Source organism: Tubulanus polymorphus, chromosome 1 (genome assembly GCF_964204645.1).
Source record: "Tubulanus polymorphus chromosome 1, tnTubPoly1.2, whole genome shotgun sequence".
Classification (NCBI taxonomy): Eukaryota; Metazoa; Nemertea; class Palaeonemertea; order Tubulaniformes; family Tubulanidae; genus Tubulanus; species Tubulanus polymorphus.
In genome coordinates this window covers 12506778-12529914 of record NC_134025.1, presented here as the reverse complement: position 1 = coordinate 12529914, position 23137 = coordinate 12506778, and the positions used below count along the sequence as shown (strand labels likewise).

The following is a 23137-nucleotide window of genomic DNA, read 5'->3' as shown; positions in this document are numbered from 1 at the left end:
TATCATTATCAATATAATTACACAAAAATATCTAACAATACATTCAGTTTTTCGACATACAAAATCATTCGTTATTTTCTTATAGATATCATTCTTTGTTGCACACCGTTATATTGGCAACTATACCGATCCAGACATGTTTCAACCCGACACATTTGCAGAAGGTCAGACGTAAGTAAAATATTAAGTTATGGGTAGACAGGGTTATTATTGAATACTCAAGTACATTTGTACAAATGATCTACAAACAGGAAAGTTCTGTAGTATGATTTTGAAGATGAACCAACATACCACTTTTATTTTACAATTTTTGGGCGAAAATCGTCAGAACTAGCTAAGGTTTGAGAAATAAGATATCTTTTTAGCCTAATGTTAATTTTCTATTTACATGTATATATTTACCTGTGTTTTGATCATTTTTTCCATGTTAATATGTGGTGTAAATTTCCCTCAGCTTATATCTGTCGATCATGTTTCTGCCGCCACTAAATGAAATGTGTTATTCATTCTTGCTTCTTTCTTAGCCATGCGTACTGCTATCTGCCTTTCTCTCTTGGTATGAGGTCATGCATCGGAAGCCATTTTGCATGGGTAGGTTCATTTAATTCATAAGAATGACATTGGCTTACTGAACTAGTATAAAAGACACTTAATTCTTGCGTATCTTTTTTTAGATGGAAGGCAAAATTTTGCTGGCAAGGTTTTTGCAGTCTTACGAATATGAGTTGGTCCCGGGACAAGATCGTGGTCTTCGGGAAGCAACCAATCTAAAGCCAGCGGGAGGAGTCATGTGTACATTGAACAAAAGGAAAAGGAAATAAATAAATTTGACATCATCAATAACCCTAATAATGCAATATGAAAAGTGCCTTATCAATGTCATCATATAGCAAATGCCTTACGTCAGAGAATTAAAACTGTGTTAGAAATACAACTGCTATTTATGTAGCTATGATTTAGAGCCATTAATTGAATACTAAGGTATTTTATACGAATGATTTAGAAAAATACCCTGTAGTAAGATTTTGAAGATGAACCAACATTACTGCTTTTAAGTTCATCCCTTTTTATACTTCATTATCTGTATTCTTGCTTATTCCGTAGACAAATACATGGTCATGTTGTCCAATTTCTATGTTAAACCTAATGTGTTATCCTCATCAGTTGTCGGGACCATACATTTTGAGTGAAAAGAAATACAAAGTACTGTAACGAGGTGGTCAATGTGAAATATGAGAAACTTCAGTCCAACACTGATGTAACCCATCTATGCCATTTACAAAAAGGTCTACTTTTGAAGAGTGAATTGGAGGGATTGAATAAAATCATAGGCATGCCCTTTGTACTATTACAGGCCAACAGATACTTAGGACTGAAATAGGACTCCATAGAAAGCCTTGAATTGAGAGTCTATTTACCTTTGAGGGCCCCAGGTACTTGTATGAATGAGGTTCCAATGTATAAACTTCATCTATTTTAACAGTATAATCTATAGATTTCATTAGAGTTGGCAAGCTAAAAGGATTTATTTTCCTTATACGTAACCAACTAACTAAAATATTGATTAGTCTCAAATGATACTTCACATATATTATGTACATGAAAATGTACAGTTTTTTTTATACAATCTTTTATAAGAATGAAATTTTTAATCATGAAATATTTTTCTAATTCAGTTAAATCATAATTATTAAAATATAATTTTTGTTGATCCATTCATTTCATTTTTTTCATATACAAAATCTTTGTAGTCTTTGTAATATAATTCAATATTCAATCGATGAAATGATAATAACAGATATGAAATTATTACTTTTTTTATTCTTATTTTGTTTTAACTTTCGACCTTTGGCTTGAAAACCTACATTCCCTAGTCATCCGAATTGTGAGTATTACTGCATGATATGCAATTTGTGGGATTCCAAACGAATCAAGACTTAACTACATTTTTCTCTTTGCACTGCACATTGGAGATGCTAGCAAGTTGGAAGCTATAAATGGTGCTCCAGGCCACTATACTGGTTTCTTCTTTTTAACAATAGTCAATGTGACAAATTTCTAGATACAATACTCAGGGGCGGAATTAGGGTTGCCCTGTCAACAAGACGAAGATCGTTAAAACATAAATTTGACATTCTTCCGCTTGGAATGTGCATCTTTTAGGATGTCTACATTTCTACAAAAACGTCTTAACACCGAGGGCGAGACCCACTAGTGAGATAATGGTAGATGGCTGCGTTACCCAAGAAATGCCTTTTATTTTCTTCTGGACACCGGCCTTCCAAATAGATCCACCCTATTAGAAGGCAAAGTATTAATTTTTCATAATAGTTCTATGTATTTCATGAAAAATGTAGAATATACATGTAGATTTGATAGCAAACAGAACTGGGGGTCCTGAGACACCATGCCCATGTTATTGAAATGCTCAACAATCAGAAAATTTCAATATTCAATGCTCCCTGCAGAACATCTTAAGAAACCAATGACCTTGAAACTCACCACAATCATTGAATATTGAACAAAAATTTTGCAATTGATTGTGGTAACAAAATATGCCTAGGTACCAATACAATATGAAAACACTAAGTCATTCAGCTATTCAATGCCCACTGGTGACCATATACAACTAGATGCCCCTACATCAGGTGAAACGCTTGAGTGTATAATACATCCTGAGCATATGTCAACCTGTTTATAAAGCTGGCCGCACACCTTTGCGATCACACCTTTGTGTCATCGTATCATCGCATGCGATGACACGATGACAGGATAAAAATCGCATCATGTCTGCATACCTTTGCGATTTTAATGAGGGCTTCGAGTTGAATTCAATCACGTGACTGAGCCGCCATTTTGAGCATCATGTGACTGCTTCATCCTTCTGTTTGGCTACTAAAAATAAACGTTCAGAACATCGGCAGCGTAGCCTACACACCTTTACGATTTTTATCACACGGAAAAATCGCATGCGAAAATATCAAACATATTTGATTTGTTGCAATGATACGACGAAATCAGCTCCGGGTGCCACCGCATACCTTTACGATGATGCAGTAAAACCATGCGATGAAGCGATCATACGATCAATCGCAAAGGTGTGCGCTGAGCTTAAAGGCACGAAATGAAAAATACTAAACAGCCTCCAGTGACCTTGACCTTTAGACATACAGGACCCAGAGATGAGACGGCTGACCTATAAAATCCGCGGTTTTTTTCTTGAGTTACACACGCAAACAAGCCGACGGCTTAGCCGTCAGCACTTGCAGGGCCGAAAGGCGCGAAGCCATTTTGGGGGGTTTAGGGGTCCTCCCCTGAGAAAATTTTAGAAATTAAAAGTGTTTTCTGGGCACTTAGAGCGATCTTGAATATCGAAATCCACAGGGAATTCTCATCTCTGAGGACCAGAAATCTTAACAGTTACCCATAGTCTCTAGGATAGCCAATCCATAAAATTTCACCTTATCTTAAACAGTTTATGAGTTAGAGCCTTGAAATGAAATTTACCAATTGGCTTCCTATGACCTAAAGCTGACCATGTCATTGAAGTAGGTTTCGCATGTCCTCAATCGCATCAATTATACTTCCTTTAGGCCCAATACTAATGAAACAAATGCTCACATAAAAAACGTACCACAATTTTACATAATTGGCTCAATATCGCTGAAAAAGGTAAACCAAAAATGTGTAAAAAGTGCATATTTCGGCGAACAGCAATTGCCGCCAGTCTTGATTCTGGTCACGCCAGTTTTGGGGCTGAAGTTCTGTCATGTATCTACACATGTATAGATCAAATATCAAGACAATCCATTGAAGTGTCTTTAAAATAACTGGATTCCGTATACTGATGAATGAAATGTGAACGCAATAACAGCCTGCTGGGACTAAAATCTCAAGTGGGCTAAAAATAGACCCTCCTGTATTGTTCCTATCTGTATCAACTCTTTGATGTCTGTAGCTGATTTCTTATTTCAGAGTATCTTTCAAGCTCTTCTAGCGACACGGATGGCTGCAGGTTTTTCAGTGCTTCCATGAAATCATCCTCCTCAATAACAAGTGATGATTGATCAACATGGGTACCTTAATGTGGAAAGAGTAACATCTTAATTATTCTGTAGAATTGTCCTAATTATTTCTAAAATCAAATAGTGAATCTTATGGTTTATTATTTTCTTCATATTTCTATAGACCAGTTATACGTTACTCAGTAACCAATGTAGGGCTATTTGATTGTATACAGACGATGATAACAGTAAAGGCTTCAGCTACTTTTAAGTTTAATCTACCGAATCATCAAACAAATTCATTCAGAGGGTGAAATGTTGTAGAATACATATATGTAATATCTTGTGAGTATTTCATATTTCGTAGCGTTGGAGAACTAGGAACTCATATTATTTGGGTTGAGTTTAGATAAAAGATTTACATTTACAACACAGATTTCGGATAAGAAAATATTTCAAATAGATTTTATGTCTGACAGTGCAGTCATCATTGAATTCCATTAAATAGAACTTGGTTGCCACTCCAACCAATTGAAAACTGCCGTTTTGGGTTTGAATCCGTTACTAGTCAATTCAAGTTAAATTTCATAGAATAGCCTCCCTGCTTGTTTGAAATTAATTTGCAAGGTCTTACTTTGATATAATACATTGACGTAGTTGTACCAGTCTTATCGGGATCGAATCCCAGATAATCAACAATTTTTTCATTTCTATTTATAATTTCCTAAGGTTTGTATATTGATCATGCTGCTAAACAGAACCCATTATCGCTGCTTTGCAGCTATATTTTCAACAATTTTTCTGCTGTGTCCAAGAGGCATAATTATGAGGAAAAAGTTTAAGTGGTAGCGGTAGTTTTACCAGTATCAACACTGCATAGATTAAAGCATTCGAGCAATTTTCATATTCATATTCAAAGCAGTTTACCATTTTCTAAAAGTTCAATTTTCTTTGTGATAGCATGTAATGTAGCATCTGAACAAAGAGCATAGAAGTCAGCCCCAGTCATATTGGCCGGGCATTTCATGGCTATAGAATTGAGACGACAAGTCTCAGCTAATTCGAACCTGAAATAAACAATTGAAAAGCATTTGATATACCATTTATATACCAAAGACAATTAACAGTAATATATTGCGTGGTAGTATAGGCTAGGCATACATAAAAAATGACATCAGGTAGGACAATGAGAGTCCAAGATTTATATACACTACTTACTTTCTAGTGAGAGCTTGCAGTATATTAATCTTAGCATTCACATCATCACTGATACCGACGTACAGCATTTTATCAAATCTAGAAAGAAATAAAACATGAGGGTAAGTTGAATATAAGTTGAAACCAAACATTTTAGGGCAAAACATTATAGGGAATTCAGCATTCTTTTGACAGGGATGAGAATTCCCTAGGAGGTGATGGTGTCACTGACCCGGTCCAGTGTGATAGGTTACACTTGGTAATTGGGCAAACCTTACAGTGCTTGTTTTACTCATTACCCATCATCGGGTACTGCTTTTCATGGTACGCATTACTATACAGATTTTGCTCATACGCTGTACCTACTATGACATGTATGTATTTATTGTATCATGTATGTATCGATTCTCACTCACTAGGTGTAGGGTATTCATTTCATATGTCTGGTTGTTCTAAATCACACAATACCTTACCTTCCTGGTCTGAGAAGAGCTGGATCAAGTAAATCTGGTCTGTTTGTAGCACCAATAACAAATACATCACAAGCTTTGTGTAAACCATCTAGTTCTGCCAACATCTGAGATACCACTCTGCAAGACAATTTCAGTAAATCTTTATCATATCTAATTCAAATAGATTTTGAGTATGTTTAAGTTAACACTTTACCTGTCCATAACACCACCAGAGTCGCCACTTTTTCCTCTATTTGGTGCTAATGAATCAAGTTCATCAAAGAATATGACACAAGGTATGGCACTTCTGGCCTTGTGAAATACTGAAATAAATGAATCAATCAAAAAATTTAAATATTCAATGCCCCTAGTGAATAAATACAAAAACTAATGACCTTGGCATTTAACACTGCAATGGGGTACCGGCACCGCTACTGTGGCAATCAAGGATTCCACGTATGGCAGGCAAGGATCCGCTAGGCTCGCCAGTGGTTACTCGGTTACAAAATATTGCTTATACTGTTTTATTTGTAAATAAGAGCCATACCTTCCCTAACATTCTCTTCACTCTGGCCAACATACATGTTGATCAATTCTGGACCTTTTACACTGCAAAATACCAAATAATCCATTCAACCCCTCCAGTGATAGTTTCCCACCCTATATTGCTTGAGGAAATTAAAAAATTATTGAAAAATCTACAGGAGTATGGCTTATAACGAACAGACCACTATATTGCATCTTACCAGCAGTGGGTGCAGTGAGTCATATATCTAGTTCTCCGGATAACTTTAGAAATCTGGGTTTTTTATATAGCCTATTCAGAATTATGAATTTACGGATATCAAGGAAATTCATTTTCAGCACTGTCATCAAAACAAAATCAATAAACATGTGCTTTTGTTGTTTGCACATTCTATTCTATTCATACATTCCTGACCTTCCTCACATCAGTTTTCAGCTTCTAGAAATTGACCATTTTCATACTAACTAAGCCACCGAACCAGTTTTCCTCAAAAAACTAAGATACAATTGTAGACTAATACGTGTAAGAACTTAATTGATATAACATATCAACAGTTTGTCAAATTCAATGTCCAGCATTAAAAGCATTGGTGACCTTTCACAAATTTCAGAGTGATTGTCTGCCGTTATAATGCGTCAGGTGCTCTGATATGGTTTTAAAATATTTTCTAAGGGGAGGGCCCCTATGGCTTTGCACAATTGGAGCTACAAAAAATGATTTGGGATTTTTTCATCAGCAGTTCTAGAGGCAACTTCCATTATTAGCGATGACAGGTAGTACAGCAGACTCTGCCTAAATTGGTACAGTTTTGACCTTCATTTTTTACTGAATTAAGCAGTTACCAGTGTGAAAAAAATCAATGGATAAAATATTGGGAAAATCAATGGATAAAATAAAATATGGATTTATTGAACCTAATGACAATCTTGATTAATGGTAAGAATAATCCTCTCATTTCTTTTTATTTCATACGGTCATCGTAGACCGTAACAAATTGCTGAGGGATTGCTTCTTTATATCAAATTTCAGACACATATCCTTCAAGAGTCTTGAGTTTCTCTGTTCCAGTGCGCTCATAATGCACTTACGCATAAATGATAACTACAGTCAATTTAGGTCAATGAGTGTAGGTATTCTATTGAACTACACGCGAGTAGCAGGCCTAATATGATAATGTTTCTACAATGTACATTGTTGGTGGAGAGCCGTTACAGTTAACCAGTTCAGGAGCTGAATGAACAGAAATGAAGTCAAAATTTTACCAGATAAGGCGGCTTACTGAATAGAGCAATACCAGAATAAGCAATATTTATTTATCGAAAAAGAGTAGCAATTTAATACTAATTCTAATATCTGATTAATTGAATGGTTAACTGGATAGACCAATACCGGTTTAGGTGAAGTCTACTGTACCTTCTTATATCGCGATTCCAACTACCAATCATGAATATAGACACACCACTGCGGGAAGATGCAATATATCCTGGGTGTATTATACACTGCACAGTGGGGTAGACACAGTGAAAGGGCAAAATTGTCATGTATATATACTGTTACACACTGAATCCAGTTGCGTATAGAGATTGGCACAGCTACATTCACTACAAACCTTAAGAAATTCAGTGAGCATTCTGTAGCTACAGCCTTTGCTAACAAAGTTTTCCCAGTACCGGGTGGACCATAAAGTAAAACTCCTAAAAATATATGAAACTTTTGTCACAGAGATACAATCACGATTGCATAGCTAAATGACAAACCCCAGCCTAAGTAGACCAGGTACTGATAGTATTTGCATAAGTATAAGGCAAGCCATCATGGTATGCATACAAAAAGTAAGGTACGTAGAACCATCTGATTTTTTTCTTATCTTGCGTACGTTGAATGGTATGAATGATCCAATTCAGCTAAGGGTCCAGAGTGACATTTTTAATTGGTCATAAAAACAATTACCTTCAGGTAATGATATGGTCAAAATCCATATCATGTAAACAATGGATAGGAACTGTTTTACTTGATGATTCGTGTTTAGGCTAAAAAGATTGATACAAATTGACCAGGCTGTCTATCTACCCTGTCCATTACATTATCTTAAATCATGATCAAGCTACACCATAAAATGAACTGAACACAAATTTCTTATTGCAGTTTACAATATGACCCAGTTGATAAGGAGAAACAAGGTATCTTCTTTTTAGCTTTATTCTATGAAATGAATAAACGTGTACATGTACATACCTGACCTCCTCATTCCAGAAGCAAACATTTCAGGATGTCGAAGTGGCAACTGTATGGTATCTAATATTTCTGCCTTCACACTAGCCAATCCTCCTACATCATCCCATGTTACATTTGGTATCTAATTAAGAGAAGAGATTTTGAATGGTTTATTGAAATGGCTGATATTGTTGTTTTTGAATCTGCTAAAGGCCTTTCTATCATTTGGGGTGCAGATCCGCCTCCCAGAATTCTGCAAAAATCATCAAATTAAAAAAGAATCATTTTCTTTAGTCCTCCTTCGTGTTTTGATCAAAATTTTTTTTTTCTTAATCTTATGTCAGTCTTGATATTCAATCTACATGTAGTAACTTATATTAATTTTCGATCTCGTTATTTGCAAAAAATTTCTTTTCATTTCTCCGATCATTTGAATCACAATTTTCACTCTTCCCATCCGTTTTAAAATGCTTATTATAAATAAATCTTCGAAGCAAAGCATCAGTGATTCACTATGGTCTGATGGTATGAAATGGTATGGCAAAGAATTAGTAATGACATTTGAACGCTGTTAGGCTCAATAATTCCCTATTTTTATTCATTGATTTTTGCAGTTGAATGAAGGTCCCAACCATAACAATTTAGGCGGAGGCTACTATAGTTATAAGTGTTCAATAAAAATTACCTTTGGCGCTCCAATAGATTTGGAATGAGCTGCTTGCATTTCGTTCAGTGCGTTCTGGAAATCTTCTAGAACTAAACATATTCCCGCTTTGCAAATTTTTTTTTCTTCATCATAACTTGGCACACGATCATCACTTGAGCTAAGAAAATAAAGTTTTAATACTTATTCAGGGGGTTATGATTCGCTACATTCTGTTCACATACTGCAAGGGGCTGTTTTAGTTTACCAATAATTCCTTAGCCGTGTGACTGCGTGTCTTTTTGCAGCAACTACCAGTGCTTGAATATCTCCTGCAACCATTCCCTACAGTTCATAGAATAGCTGGAGCTAAATACAGTCGAGCTTCGTTAATACGATTCAGTTAAATATAAAACCCATATAACACGATTATCCACATGTCCTGGCCGAGATATTTATAGTAGTCCACATTTTGATAGTACGAAATCCCATTCACTGTTGCCTAAAACGTTTTTATCAACATTATTCCACCATATCATTTCAATCTCTTGGGACCGTGGTTTTTTCTACGAATTAGACATCACACGTATTATACGTAATTTGTATTTTCTATGAATTATGTATAATTTGTAGAATTAACGATTTATCTATTAATTAATTCATATTAACTACGAATAAAAACCTGCCATACGTCGCGTGGCCACAGTACGCACAGTGCCAATGACTAACAAGTAATTGATAAGCTTGCCAATCACTGCCCGCAGACGGGAAAATGGGATATGAATTACGCGTCACATTTTCAATTGTTCTCAAGAAAAGGGACAGAGGAAAAGGCTACGATTTACGAATTATCCGATGAAAAATAAAGGGAATAACGAAGGGAAAATAAGCGTAGGTTGGGGGCACTCGAGGGGTGTCCCATACATGTGCAATCCCATACATATGCGGATTGGCTGAAACTCGACAAAGGCTTGTTTGGAACCAATCATAGTCTCGCTTACAAATATTTACTGAAGAACGCAGTTAGTGCCATTCAGTGCCCAAAAAAGAACTAGATAAGACGGCATGAATGAAATGACGCACATTTTTCCAAGTGTTGGAAGTTGAATGAAACAATGGATGAATTAGAAACTAGGGGTCCAGGGACACCATGCCCACTTGGGAAGTGGTTCCAAATGCTCAACAATCTAACAATTTCAATATTCAACGCCCCTGGTGACCATATACAAAAACCAATGACCTTGATACTCGCCACAATCATAGAACATGTCAGCAGCTACGATTTTGTAATTGATTGTGATAACAAAATATGCCTCGTTACCAATTTAATATGGAAATACTAAGTTATTCTACTATTCAACGCCCCCTGGTGACCATATTCAAAACCTATATACTATAACTATAACTAAAACTATAACTTTGTAATTGATCATGGTAACAAAATATGCCTAGGTACCAATATAATAAGGAAATACTAAGTAATTCTACTAATCAACGCCCCCTGGTGACCATATAGAACAACTAATGGCCTTAAACAAGCCACAATCATAGATGATGTCATGAGCTACAACTTTGCAATTGATTGTGGTTACAAAATATGCACTGATACGAATATAATATAGAAATACTAAGATATTGTATTATTCAATGCCCCCTGGTGGCCATATACAAAAACCAATGACCTTGAAACTCACCACAATCACAGAACACGTTATGAGCTACAGGTTTCTAATTGATTATGGTAACAAAATACGCTTAGGTATCAATATAATGTGGAAAAACTTTTTCCCAACTACGAATGAGTACTGGTGACACCAAGATGGCCGCCAATTGCGTCATAATTGGCTGATAAAAAATACCTGTCTCAGGTATAAAACATCCCTTTTCAAAGAATACCCATCACAAATTGCAATGAGTAATGGCAAACCAGTATGGAACTACAGGACTCAGAATTCGGGCCAAATTTGACCTTTTTGGGCACTAAAAAGGGTCATAGGACGGTCATCTTGAGCCCGATCGACCCAATTTTTGTTATGCTGATGGGCCCTAGGGGGATTCACATACATCTGAAAGATCAAGGTAATTGATCGAAGTGTCTTCAAAATTTCCCTCAAAAAGTTAAAAAGTGTTGATTTTGGCGAACAACAATGGCTGCCAGTCGGCCATCTTGATTCTGACAGGGCCAGTTTTTGGGCTGAAGATGTGTCTAGGGTAGATACATGTGTAACCCAAATATCAAGACATTACATTGAAGCATCTTCAAAACTTCCCAAAATAACTGGATTCCGTCTCCGGACGGACGGACGACGGACGAAAAGTGAACGCAATAGCCCGCTGGGACTAAAGTCCCAAGTGGGCGAAAAATTGGATTTGGCTGTTTGAAATTTCCAAAAATCGGAATTTCGACGAAAATCGGAAAACTTTCATCTCTGATAAAAGCTTTCATCTCTGATAAAAGTTATGCAGTAAACCTCACCTTACTTGGACATCGCCAACTCGGATTTATGACTAACTCGGACAAAAAACAAAATCATTTTCCTGATTCCTAATTTATTTTCCTATCCTTAACTTGGTCTTTGTTTACTTTGAACCAATTTTGACGGTCCTAGTTTTTCCAAGCTAGGCAAGGTTTACAGTATATTTTACAATACTTGGAGATGCTTACCGCTGTTCTTTGGCCAATGTAATCAAAGTTGACATCACAGGAAATACAATCCTTTGCAAGAACACCAGCTATCATTTTGGCTCTTGAATCTTCATCTGGACTCTTTTATGAAAACCAATCATTTCAAAGTACATATCATGACACATACATATCATATCTCAGTACACATCGTAGCGCTATTGTGACACGGTCATACGTAGTCTTTGTGAATTTTTGATATACATGTACCTCAATCTTGATTTCATGAGAAAATGCATCAATAATATCTGAATGTAGCTGTTTGGGTTGAGCAGTTGTAGCCACAATGACTAGAGGGTAAGTTTCAGGTTCCATCGTTTGCATGAAGGTTTGAAGACTATGAGCAACACGGTCATCTATAACATTGAATTGAATTAGATGAACAAAGTGCAACCACTAAGTTTGATAACAAGGGGTCCAGGAACACGATGCCACTAGGTGAAATGCTTGACAATCTGACAATATCAATATTCAACACCCCCTGGTGAACAAATAGAGAAATCAATGCACTTGAAACTCATGACCATCATAGGACACGTCATGAGCTAGAAGTTTGCAATTGATTTTGGTTAGAAATATGCATATGTAGGCTTACCAATACATATGGAGAAACCATGTCAGTCTGCTGTTCATTGCCCCTAACATAAATGGAACAAGGAAATTAATTCTAATAAATTATTTGACGCCTGCGAAAAAATGTAGAATTTTTGGGATAAGCTAATGTGGAATTGCAAATTTGAAATCTAAGTTTTAAGAAATTTGGGGAATTATGAGATTTGGCGATTGGGTAGATGATACGAACCTTCGACCGTAAATAGTGGTTTAATTTTTTTATTGAAAATTGATAACTTGCGGCCGACTTCATTCACTTTTGCCTCTTAGCTGGTCTGCAACTTCATTGCCTCCATGGTCGTGTGGCCTACCAGCCGCCCGTCCCCAGTTTGGCTGTCACTCGATATCCTCTTGAGTCTGGGTTGAAGTAGACATTGTCATTTAAAATAACTTGTTTATGTTATTCTGTATGAATTACGCATGTGTCTTGTATGTTGTGTTTTCTTATTCTCAAATTTGTAACTTTTTGAATTTGGGAATATGTAATAAGGATCAATAAAGAATTGAATTGTCACCTAATACACGTGCCATCAGAGGACGCAGAGCCGTATATGACAGCTATGCTATTATAAATTGCTAATCTCATGAAACCTGCATAACCCTAATATCGAACATATTTTCTAAACATTTGAATACTGAAATTATATGTTTACACACTTCTATATTGACCGCTTGTAGCCGCCGATGAAATTCACGCCGGCCCTGCACAGATCGTAGATAGCTTCGTCATTCCACCAGCATCCCCATGTCAGGGTCTTACTTTTATATCAGACTTCCAAATCGTGTATACATCTGCCATTTTGACTGAATAATCCGATTTACTTATCATTTCTATTTATGCCTGCCGCTTCTGATATAATCATACATCCTTTGCAATTACAATACGTCTTCTAATGATATTCAATGCAATATAACATTTCGACGTTTAAATAGAGCTCATTATATAATCACAGGAAGACATTCTGCATGTCTGTCAATAATATTTTGCCAAATAGCTTGTATGTGTACACATAGACCTGTTTTGCAAATCGATTTACGGTTGTCGTTTGTAAAATAACGCTGAATGGTTAACATTGTTTAGGTTTCATAATGGTAACGTTTAATAAGGCATCAAAAAATTGTATAGACTTCAGTATTTAGCTTTAAATATCATAAATCTCTTCCTAGAGTATACACATCACAAATTCAAATGATAAATGGCTAACCATTAGTAAGCAACAGATCTCGGAATTCAGGCCAAAAAGTGACCATTCTAATCGACCCATTTTTCTTATGATCATGGGCCCTAGGGGGCTGCATATACATGTGAAACATCAAGAAAATTTATCAAAGCGTCTTGATTTCCGTGAACAATGGCTTCAAGTCAACCATCTTGACTATGATCGCACCAGTTTTGGGCTGGGGATGTGTTTAGAGTAAGTACAAACAAAATATCAAGATAATCCTTTTGAAGGGTCATCAAAACTTTTTAAGCCGATGGACAGACGGACAACATATGAAAACTGAACACAATGAATAGCCTGCTGGGATTAAAGTCTCAAAAATCAAGAATTATGTACATATTATACAATTGATCTACTCGGTCCGCTTGTCTCAGTTTCAATTCAACTAATTACTGGTAAGATAAAATCCTGAAATTTTCTTACTGGGTGTCTGATTCAATTCAAATAGCCACTAACTCAAACTAGTTTGCTGTTTATCTTACACGTCTAACATACCTTGTCCACTCCCATCACGATCTTTGCCAAGTACATGTATGTTACGTAATAACAGAATGCAAGGAGTGTATGACAATGCTGAAATAGACACAGACTTTATATGATAATATATGGATTCTAGGTAATCGAATTACGTACATGTGTAATCGAATTCCGCAACACTGAAAATTATGTACAAGCATTTCCATTGGTTAGTTTCATTGGTCAGCTGACTGTTTCATCAGATCATTCTTTTCAAGTTAGGAGGTGACTTTATTTGAGATAAGCATGAAATTCATTTGACGATGCTACATGAGTTTCTAAAGAAATACAGATCTAGAGGTTAGGTAATCTATATCTTACTTTTGGAGATTTTTCTTTCTAAATGTATAACTAATAACACATACCAGGCCCGCAGTTTTTTTTTTAAATAATATTTCTAGACTAAATTCTTCACCACTGATTGCACCACACAGTCCGTAACAGAACCAGTTGTGCCAGTATAGAATGTACGACATATCTATAATTGAAATATTGAGGTGTCTATTTGAAGATGAGCAATACCTCGATTGATGGTTTGTTTGATTCTGACTTCAGTTGATGCTGAGGAGTCCCCACACAACTCATGACAATTCACCTGCATACAGTACAAATTGTTACAATTTTAACATGATTTTGTTTGTATATGAAAATTCTTGACTATGGGAATAATCATATTTGTACCGGTATTCTATTCAGTAAGATTTTGTCTTGTTAAATACCTTGATGAAATGCATGCCAAATTGATGAGCAGCAGCTTGACAGATCGTCGTTTTACCACAAGCCATGGGACCAGTTATCAAAATGGATGCCACCAAACCACATGAACTGAAATACACAATTAACTTCGATGAATGAAATGATTCTTTTAACATTATCATTAATGTAAAGTACATGAGGAAAAATATCACTAATGGGGTACTGTGGCAAGCGAGAATTCTACGAAGTCTACTGGGTTATTTCTTTTACATTTCAAATAGATTTGAATCGGCTTTTCGAATAAGTAAATAAATTTTCACTGAAATCTATACCATACACTGAATGAGAAACTGAATTTCATATCTATTCGAAGACTAGTTTGATAATATTCGGATTTTTGAAGTCTAAAAATCCAGTTCAAATTTCATTGAAAATGTATTTCAAATGTGATTTTCACTATGAATGACTCAACAGTATATTGATGTACCATCAATGAGTATATTGATGTACCATCTGGTCTGTACCGGTACCCCTTTTTCTGATCTGCACCCTATGTCACCATTGTCACTACCCTATATATGGATGTGCATACTTCATGTACAATGAATCTAAGAAATAACAATATGCTGTAGTACAGGTAGTAGCATCAGTGACAGTTGATTAAATTACTTTTGTCTGGTAGAAGCGATAAGAGGTAACATGATGGCTTCAAAAAAGCCAAAACCATTTTTTTTTGCAGTGCATCGTTCAGTCGACTATAAAGGTTAATCTGAATTTTGGTGCATGCTATAATATCTATCCCAGTCCTAGTAGTATGTAGTAAACTGTATCCATTCCACCCAAATATGGTACATAGTGTAAGTAAATAGAGCAGAAACAGTAGCTTAAAATACAATCTATTCTAAATTAAAAATGAACTATCAAATACAGTTCAAATACAAGACACTAGCCGCTTTATCACCACAGTTTTGACCGATATAGACAGCGCTCTCATCATCCTTTGCCAATACTGGAGGTTCAGAGGTTTTTTGCCAGGGATTAGGGCCCACGCTGTAAATCTTCTATATATGTTGAATCAAGGTATCCCCATGTTTTCCAAGCACTCAAATAAAGATAAATAAGACAAGAAAAACTTTCTACTATACAGTCGACATAAAGTCATTCACACTTATCTTCTCGTACATTCATACTTTCGGCTCTATCAAACCCAGGTGATTTTATTGCAATAATGAATCAAAATCAGTGTCGATGTTGGATAATTATTCAAATGTGGGAGAAAACCCTGCATGTATGCTGGCAGGTTTGCTGAAGATTATGGTGAAATGCTTGAATCACCCGCTAAATTCAGGACTCAGTTCCAAAGTTCCGAGTTAAGATTTGACTCTGTGTTAAAACATTGGAAATGAACTAGTTTTAACTCAGAGTTAACTCTAGTTCACAACTGTGGATCTGGATCCAGGTGATTTGTCAGGTCTGTTGTATTCAAAGGTGAATGTTTGAAGGGATAGAATTACAAGCTGCAAATTGATACCCGCATTCATGAAAACCTTCAAACAGTCAAGAGAATAGCTGAAAACATTTTTCGGGTACATACGCGTTAGGTTTCACATGCGGCTCAATAATACCAACTAAATTTTCAGTGTGTCTTGCTAGTCCCGGTGGATGAAGGTGAAGTTCTAGATCTGAATTTTCGCACAGGTATTCATTCATAATCGATGGAATATAACTGTTCAAATTGCCTGTCTGAATAAGATAAAAGAATAAAATACAAAACTAACAAATCCTAAGATGCTGTATACTGTTTATCATGTAGTGTAAATTAATTTTGATCTCACAAGCTTTAGCCAATCACTGAACATATCTAAATAGAACGATCCGCAATAGAAAGGAGGCAACTGAGTAAAAATGACACTGCTAATTGGCATATATGAAATATTTTTTATACCTTTTACATACCTGATATAATGTGCTGTAGTCAGAATGGGCTCTATATGTGTTCGACAAGCTATTGCTGGGAAGTAATTTGATAACTTTGAAGAAGGCAATTTGAGGAAGTGCCTTGAATTCATCATATTTTCCATATATATGAATTTTCTCTACTTTATCTGGAATGTATAGAAAGCAAACAAGTCTGATAATATCTCATTGTTAGACCTAGCACATTGGCAGTTCCACCAAGTACAATGGAGCCTTGATACAGTGAACTCCAGGGGAACGTTTGATAGTTTTCATATCGAGTATGAAAATACAATGTATTAGTATAGTACAGTATAATATAGTATAGTATAGTTTATTGAAATTGTTCTATTTGGGACGAAACTCTTTGTTTGTAAGAATTAAGCATGCATCAGCATTTGTTTGGCTCACTGAACATCTGAGGTCATTAAAATGAGGTTCTACTGTACTAAGAATGACCTAAGAGTTGGTTTCGTCGCTTCTGTTGACATAAAACATGCAACTTTACTTCTACTGATGCTAGAGAGCTGTGGGAGCATGTAGTTGCCAAAACTGCCTGTTGCTCTCAGTTGAGATGGTGTCACGTGGCTATTTGTAACAAAATTATAGTGTGTTCTGAGAAAAGAAAATAATCAAGAGCCCTATACAACCACGTTTGGTGATCTAGGATTTAGGTGGTAAAGAGAGTATGTCGGTATGTATATATATATATATATATATATATATATATATATATATATATATATATATATATATATATATATATATATATATATATATATATATATATATAGATACCATATATATATATATATATGTATATATATATATATATATATATATATATATATATATATATATATATATATATATATATATATATATATATATATATATATATATATATATATATATATATATATATATATATAGATATATATATATATATATATATATATATATATAATATATATATATATATATAGATATATATATATATAGATAAACCATTACCCCAGACTGGGGTAATGGTTTATCAGGGGTAGGGGTGGACTGTAGTCTACTGTAAACATACCAGATATATCTACAGCTATGACATCATTCTCCATCAAAATCCTACAAATAAAACAACCTGTGGTCAATAATGCAATACCAGTACAGTGGACACATTCTAGAATGGATCGCTTCCTTTCATGGCAGGGACTTGATATCTTGAACTCAATCATGATATGTGACTCTGCAAGAAAGTCATTGATACATGAGAAGTGCTTTCTGGTTTTTCAATGGATGCTGTGAAACAATTGCACTATTCATCAGTAGGTGTACTAGCAGGGATCCATGATTTTCAGAGGGGGGGGGGTGCTCAGCTGGTCATCCCCTAGAAAATTACAAATTAGTCTAATTTTTATGCACATTCTTTTAGTATTTTTATGCACTGCTTGATCATCTTATATCTTTAAAATGCACCTTGTACTTGGAAGTGTAGCATTGAAAAACTGAAAATGAATAATACAAAAGAAATTTTCCAAAGGGGCGGATCTAGCATCCAAAGCACCTGGATCTGTACCTGACTAGGAGAGGAGTTTATACAGAAGCAGTTAGGTGCTGCTATTGGGTTAAAGTTCAAGTTCACATTTATTTCGCAGAAAGCATGACAGGTTCAAATCCCTGTGAGGGATGATGAATGATTACCTCGTCGTTGAAAAAAACTTTATGAGTTGTTCATCGTAATTTTGACTAGCATCGATCATTGGACTGTTGATGGACTTAACATGAATTTCCTGAGCTTGAGGCAATAGTACAGACAGTGGAAGAGCACAAGATACATTTTGTTCGGGTGACAAGTCATTTCCATCATTCTAAAATAAGATAGAATACTTTTTAGTCTAATTGCACATTTTACAGCAACAAACTAATATTAAGACAAGTCTCAGTAACTTTTGTCCCATTAAACTCTTTAGCCTACCCGTTTTATTCTAAACCCTTAACTTACTGGTGTCATCAATTTGATCCTTTTTTCTTTACGAGTAAAATAGGGAGCTTGATATTTTAGATTGAACCACAGGTTGTAAGGGATGGACATGGAATTTCCAAATTCGTCATTCAAATACTTTTTTACTTGTACAACTCTCTGCTCACCACCGATACAATGAGAGTTGTCTGATTTCACATGAGTCGTTAACGGTATTACAACCTTAGCATTGCCGCCATCAGTAAGGTTGAATCGTTCCAGTAATTCAGCTGATAATCTCACACAAGTGAAATCATTGTAATCCAACGTTTTACTCAAATTGATCGAATTGTAATTTAACCTTACTGGTATGAATGCATCTTCGTTATCACTAATTTCAAAATGGTTTCCTACTTTGTCGCTGCAACGCTCTAGATTCCCTATATTTGAAACATTCACGTACACGATACTCGTTTTTGCCGTGATATATCCTTCGCAAACGGGAAGACATTCCAAGATTGATAAATCGCGGAGCACTGATTGGTCTTCAAGATGACGTATTTTAGGTTGTTCGTTATTCCGTACGACTATCTTATTGTTGTAAAAAGACGAGAGCAATGAAGCAGCGAATGCAGGCTTTTTGAGCTTGAGAAATACTTGGTGATTTTTGACTCCGATGACAACTTTTTCAAGCGGAAAACCACATTCCAACTCATTTTTTGACAATGTGGCATCTTCAATTGTTTCAATTTCCATCTTGAGATACTACAAAATCATGAAAAATAATTAACCATGCTATGGTGTGTTCCGATCATAATGAAAATGAAATTATAGGAATGAAGGACAGTGAACTAAAGTTGGGTATGGGCAGAGGGGTTTGGCGATGGGCGTGGGTCGTGTTTTTTATTTCCGGGACGGGGCGGCATCTTCACCCGTCAAGGGATTCGAACCCACTACGCTAAAGCTGTTCTCCGAACCCTTTGACCTCACGAGTCGTTAGAGTCAAGGGGTAACTAGCCCACCAGAATCAGTCGGGCCAATCACAGACCTTGCATCAAACAACCATTAGCCTTCTGTTGGACCAATCAGCGAACGTTTTACCGAAAAAGGTAGTATTTCGCAAATCGCTATGTGACGTCATGCCTAAAAGCGTGAGTAAAGAAATCACCGCCGTGAGGCCAGGGGGCTGGTGGAAGCGAGTTTGGGGAGCGATACCAAACCCCTCCTGGCAAGCAAGGACAGGGGCGGGGACTTGACGCTCAATCAACAGTCAGGAACACTTTCCAAAAACGGCTTATTCTGCCAATTTCGGCGTTTTCCGCCAATAACGGCGGAATCAGCCATTTATGGATTACTCAGTTTTAAACTGCTTCTGCCAATTTAGCCGAAATCGGCGTTTTCTGCCATTTTTGGCTTGTTCTTAAAAAACGCCATTTCCGCCGTTTTCAGCTGTTACAGTTTTTAAAACTACATCGCCAGAAACGGCGTTTTAGCTTAGATAGTTTTACAGGTGCTATTTATAGTGCTTAGTTCGATGGGAGTCCCTATTATGACATCATCGCTTTTCTGCTGGCATACATTTGTATATTTGCACCGAAAAATTAATCTCATTGATCCATTCCAGGCTTCAAGAAAGAATTAAATATAAATGTAGGGGTTTCCGATGGCAAATGTATTTGAATTCTGTTCTTTCTTTATACCTGTATTCTATGTAATAAATATATACATACATGTATCCCAAATTGTTTCGAAAATGTTTGTTTTATTTTGAAATGAATCTAGATACAGCTGTATTGATTCTGAGTGTTGTAACGTCATCGGCCACCAATTCATTCAATCACTACCCATCACAAGTCCAAATAGCTGGGAGGCATCGAGGATGTTATAATTACCTTCAATCAACCAACATCATATGCAGTCCAATATTCTTTATTCACTCAACCATTCTATGCTTTATTAGGCAAGATAAGACCATGGGCAAAACTTAAAACTAGATTTTTGATACACTAGTTTATACATCCATGATTGATTTGTCTTATGAGAATGATAATTATAATAATTATTTTATTTTTATTTTTAACATATAATATTTACACATCCGTTCACCTCAGCAAATTAATTATTTTATTCCGAAAAAAAGTACCCTGTAGACACTAGGGAAAACGTCTAAGCGGGTGGGGGAATCCTCATATATAACAAGTGGACTGCCAATAATGGCTTAATAGTTTATGATTATAAAACTAACTACGCCAAAAACGGCGGAATACGCCAGAAATGGCGAATGTTTTTATGTGTACCCATGGCAACGTTTAATTGAAAACTTTATAATAGTTTTTAAAACTAGTTCCCAAATTTATTTTTAACAAAAATCATGATTAATAAACTTGTTTCATGCTGTAGTAGTTTTGAGAGTTTTCCCGGAGTTTTTGGGCTGCATATGACGTAATCATTTAGAAAAACGTGAATTTGACCACTTTACCTAGCTCAAAAATTTCCATCCTAGCGTCATATGAAAGCTTATCGTCTGCTCGAGATTATGACGTAATCGGCAACATGCGCTAATTTGACCGGAAGTGCGCAAAAAACTTTGAAGCAAAACTCGAAACTTAGTGAGCTGAAACTGGCTGATTAAGCCATAAACGACTGTAAAAGTTTCAAAACTGAGTGATCCATAAACGGCTGATTCTGCCGTTATTGGCGGAAAACGCCGAAATTGGCAGAATAAGCCGTTTTTGGAAAGTGTTCCTGACTGATCAATGTCATGAGTAATGACATGAAATTCAGTCGAGTAAGAAGATATCGTTGATACGAAAATGTGTTGAAGAATATTGTATTGACGCTAACTTTAAAATACAGCTAGCTGGGTCGTGAAAACATAGCCTGTCAATTTAGAAACGATTGTTTCTTTTAAAAAAACTAATAAGCCTAACTGTAACTTGTACCTTGTGTAAAAGAAATTACTTCCTACTCCACACGATACTGAAAATTCTCGGAGCGATACAGTCGTACTAATTAAGAAATAAAACCGTTGAAGCAAACGTGTGATTGTACAGAATGAAACCCAATACCTTATTCCAACCGATATAAACAAAGATAATCAGTATGCTACTGTTTGATTCTTGATCGGAATTTGGGTTGATTTGATGAAATTTGATATTTTTTCTGTTGGGCTTCGTTATGCGTGTGTTTTGAATTGTTCTCGGTGGTACTTAGGCTTATTAGGTGAAAGTTAATCATTAGTACATCTAGGGCAATCTTAAGACCTGCTGCATATGGCGTCACAAGCCCCGAGGCTTGTCACGCCATATTGGGGCCTGACACGCCATGTGGTAAACGTAAAATGAAAATCAAATCGTATGCAGGAGATGAAACGTCGACTACGTCTCGCGGGTTTTTCTTCCGAAGTTGAAATATTCGGTTGGATATTAATTTGTCTTAGATGATTTACAACGTATTATATATACATAATAAGAACTACATATTACATCGCATTTACACTAAAATGAGTTTTACAGAATAGAAATTGATTGTTGTTTGTTAATCTACCGAAACAAATGAATAATTGTCACTAACTAACATAAATGTTCAAAGATTAATCATTCTATATGGTTTGTCAATCATTTAGTCTTAGAAAAAAACAAATACTGTTACAAAAAGCTCCTAAAATCACGCTGTCTTCTACATGGCGTGTCAGGCCCCAAATGTTCTGCAGCCAATATGGCGTGAGAGGACCCGATCGGTTTTCTATGGAAGCAATTAATTGTCACTAATCATATCTTTAGTTGTCAATTAGTTTATATATTGTTCATGATTTGATAATCACAAAGTGTTAGAAAACAAAACAAATACTGCTAGAAAAACCGCGATTTGTCTTCTATGGCGTGTCAAGCCCCGAATGTTCTGCAACCAATATGGCGTGTCAGGCCCCAAATGGTCTGCAGAATAGCTTCAATTGAAACATGGCGTGAGAGGACCCGATCAGTTTTCCTACAAACAAATGAATAATTGTCACTAATTATCATAAATATTCAAAGATTTATCATTCTACATGGTTTGACAATCATTTAGACTTAGAAAGAAAGCAAATATTGTGTCTTCTACATGGCGTGGCAGGCCCCAAACGGTCTGCAGCCAATATGGCGTGTCAGGCCCCAAACGATTTTCCGTACAAACAAATGAATAATTGTCACTAATTATCATAAATATTCAAAGATTTATCATTCTACATGGTTTGTTAATCATTTAGACTTAGAAAAAAGGCAAATATTGTTTCAAAAAACTCTTAAAATCACGCTGTCTTCTACATGACGTGTCAAGCCCCAAACAGTCTGCAGAATAGCTTCAATTGAGACATGGCGTGAGAAGACCCGAACGATTTTCCGTACAAACAAATGAATAATTGTCACTAATTGTCTTAAATGTTCAAAGATTAATCCTTCTATATGATTTGTCAATTATTTAGTC

General features: G+C 35.8%; 1 protein-coding gene across 1 annotated transcript; it reads right to left on the bottom strand.

Moving 5' to 3' along the window:
* Positions 1-1711: 1711 nt before the first annotated feature.
* On the bottom strand, positions 1712-21843 carry LOC141911847 (peroxisomal ATPase PEX6-like). Its single transcript, XM_074802918.1, has 21 exons — positions 21742-21843; positions 18716-19438; positions 18415-18581; positions 17798-17838; positions 16723-16871; positions 16361-16509; positions 14790-14895; positions 14593-14665; positions 14050-14127; positions 11930-12075; positions 11702-11803; positions 9305-9381; positions 9079-9217; positions 8415-8535; positions 7789-7873; positions 6201-6262; positions 5868-5976; positions 5675-5791; positions 5223-5300; positions 4932-5071; positions 1712-4080 (listed from the first exon to the last, which is right to left on the bottom strand). Exons 2-21 carry the CDS (start codon positions 19427-19429, stop codon positions 3938-3940), a joined length of 2796 nt encoding a protein of 931 aa, XP_074659019.1. The 5' UTR covers positions 19430-19438; positions 21742-21843; the 3' UTR covers positions 1712-3937.
* Positions 21844-23137: the final 1294 nt, after the last annotated feature.

Excerpts from the sequence above, each read along its gene's own strand:
- LOC141911847 (XM_074802918.1), bottom strand. The coding sequence starts at position 19,429 with ATGGAAATTGAAACAATTGAAGATGCCACATTGTCAAAAAATGAGTTG. Across the intron at positions 12,076-14,049 it reads TCGTGATGGGAGTGGACAAG|ATGACCGTGTTGCTCATAGT; the intron begins GTATGTTAGACG and ends TCAATGTTATAG. Across the intron at positions 8,536-9,078 it reads AATCTATTGGAGCGCCAAAG|ATACCAAATGTAACATGGGA; the intron begins GTAATTTTTATT and ends TCTCTTAATTAG.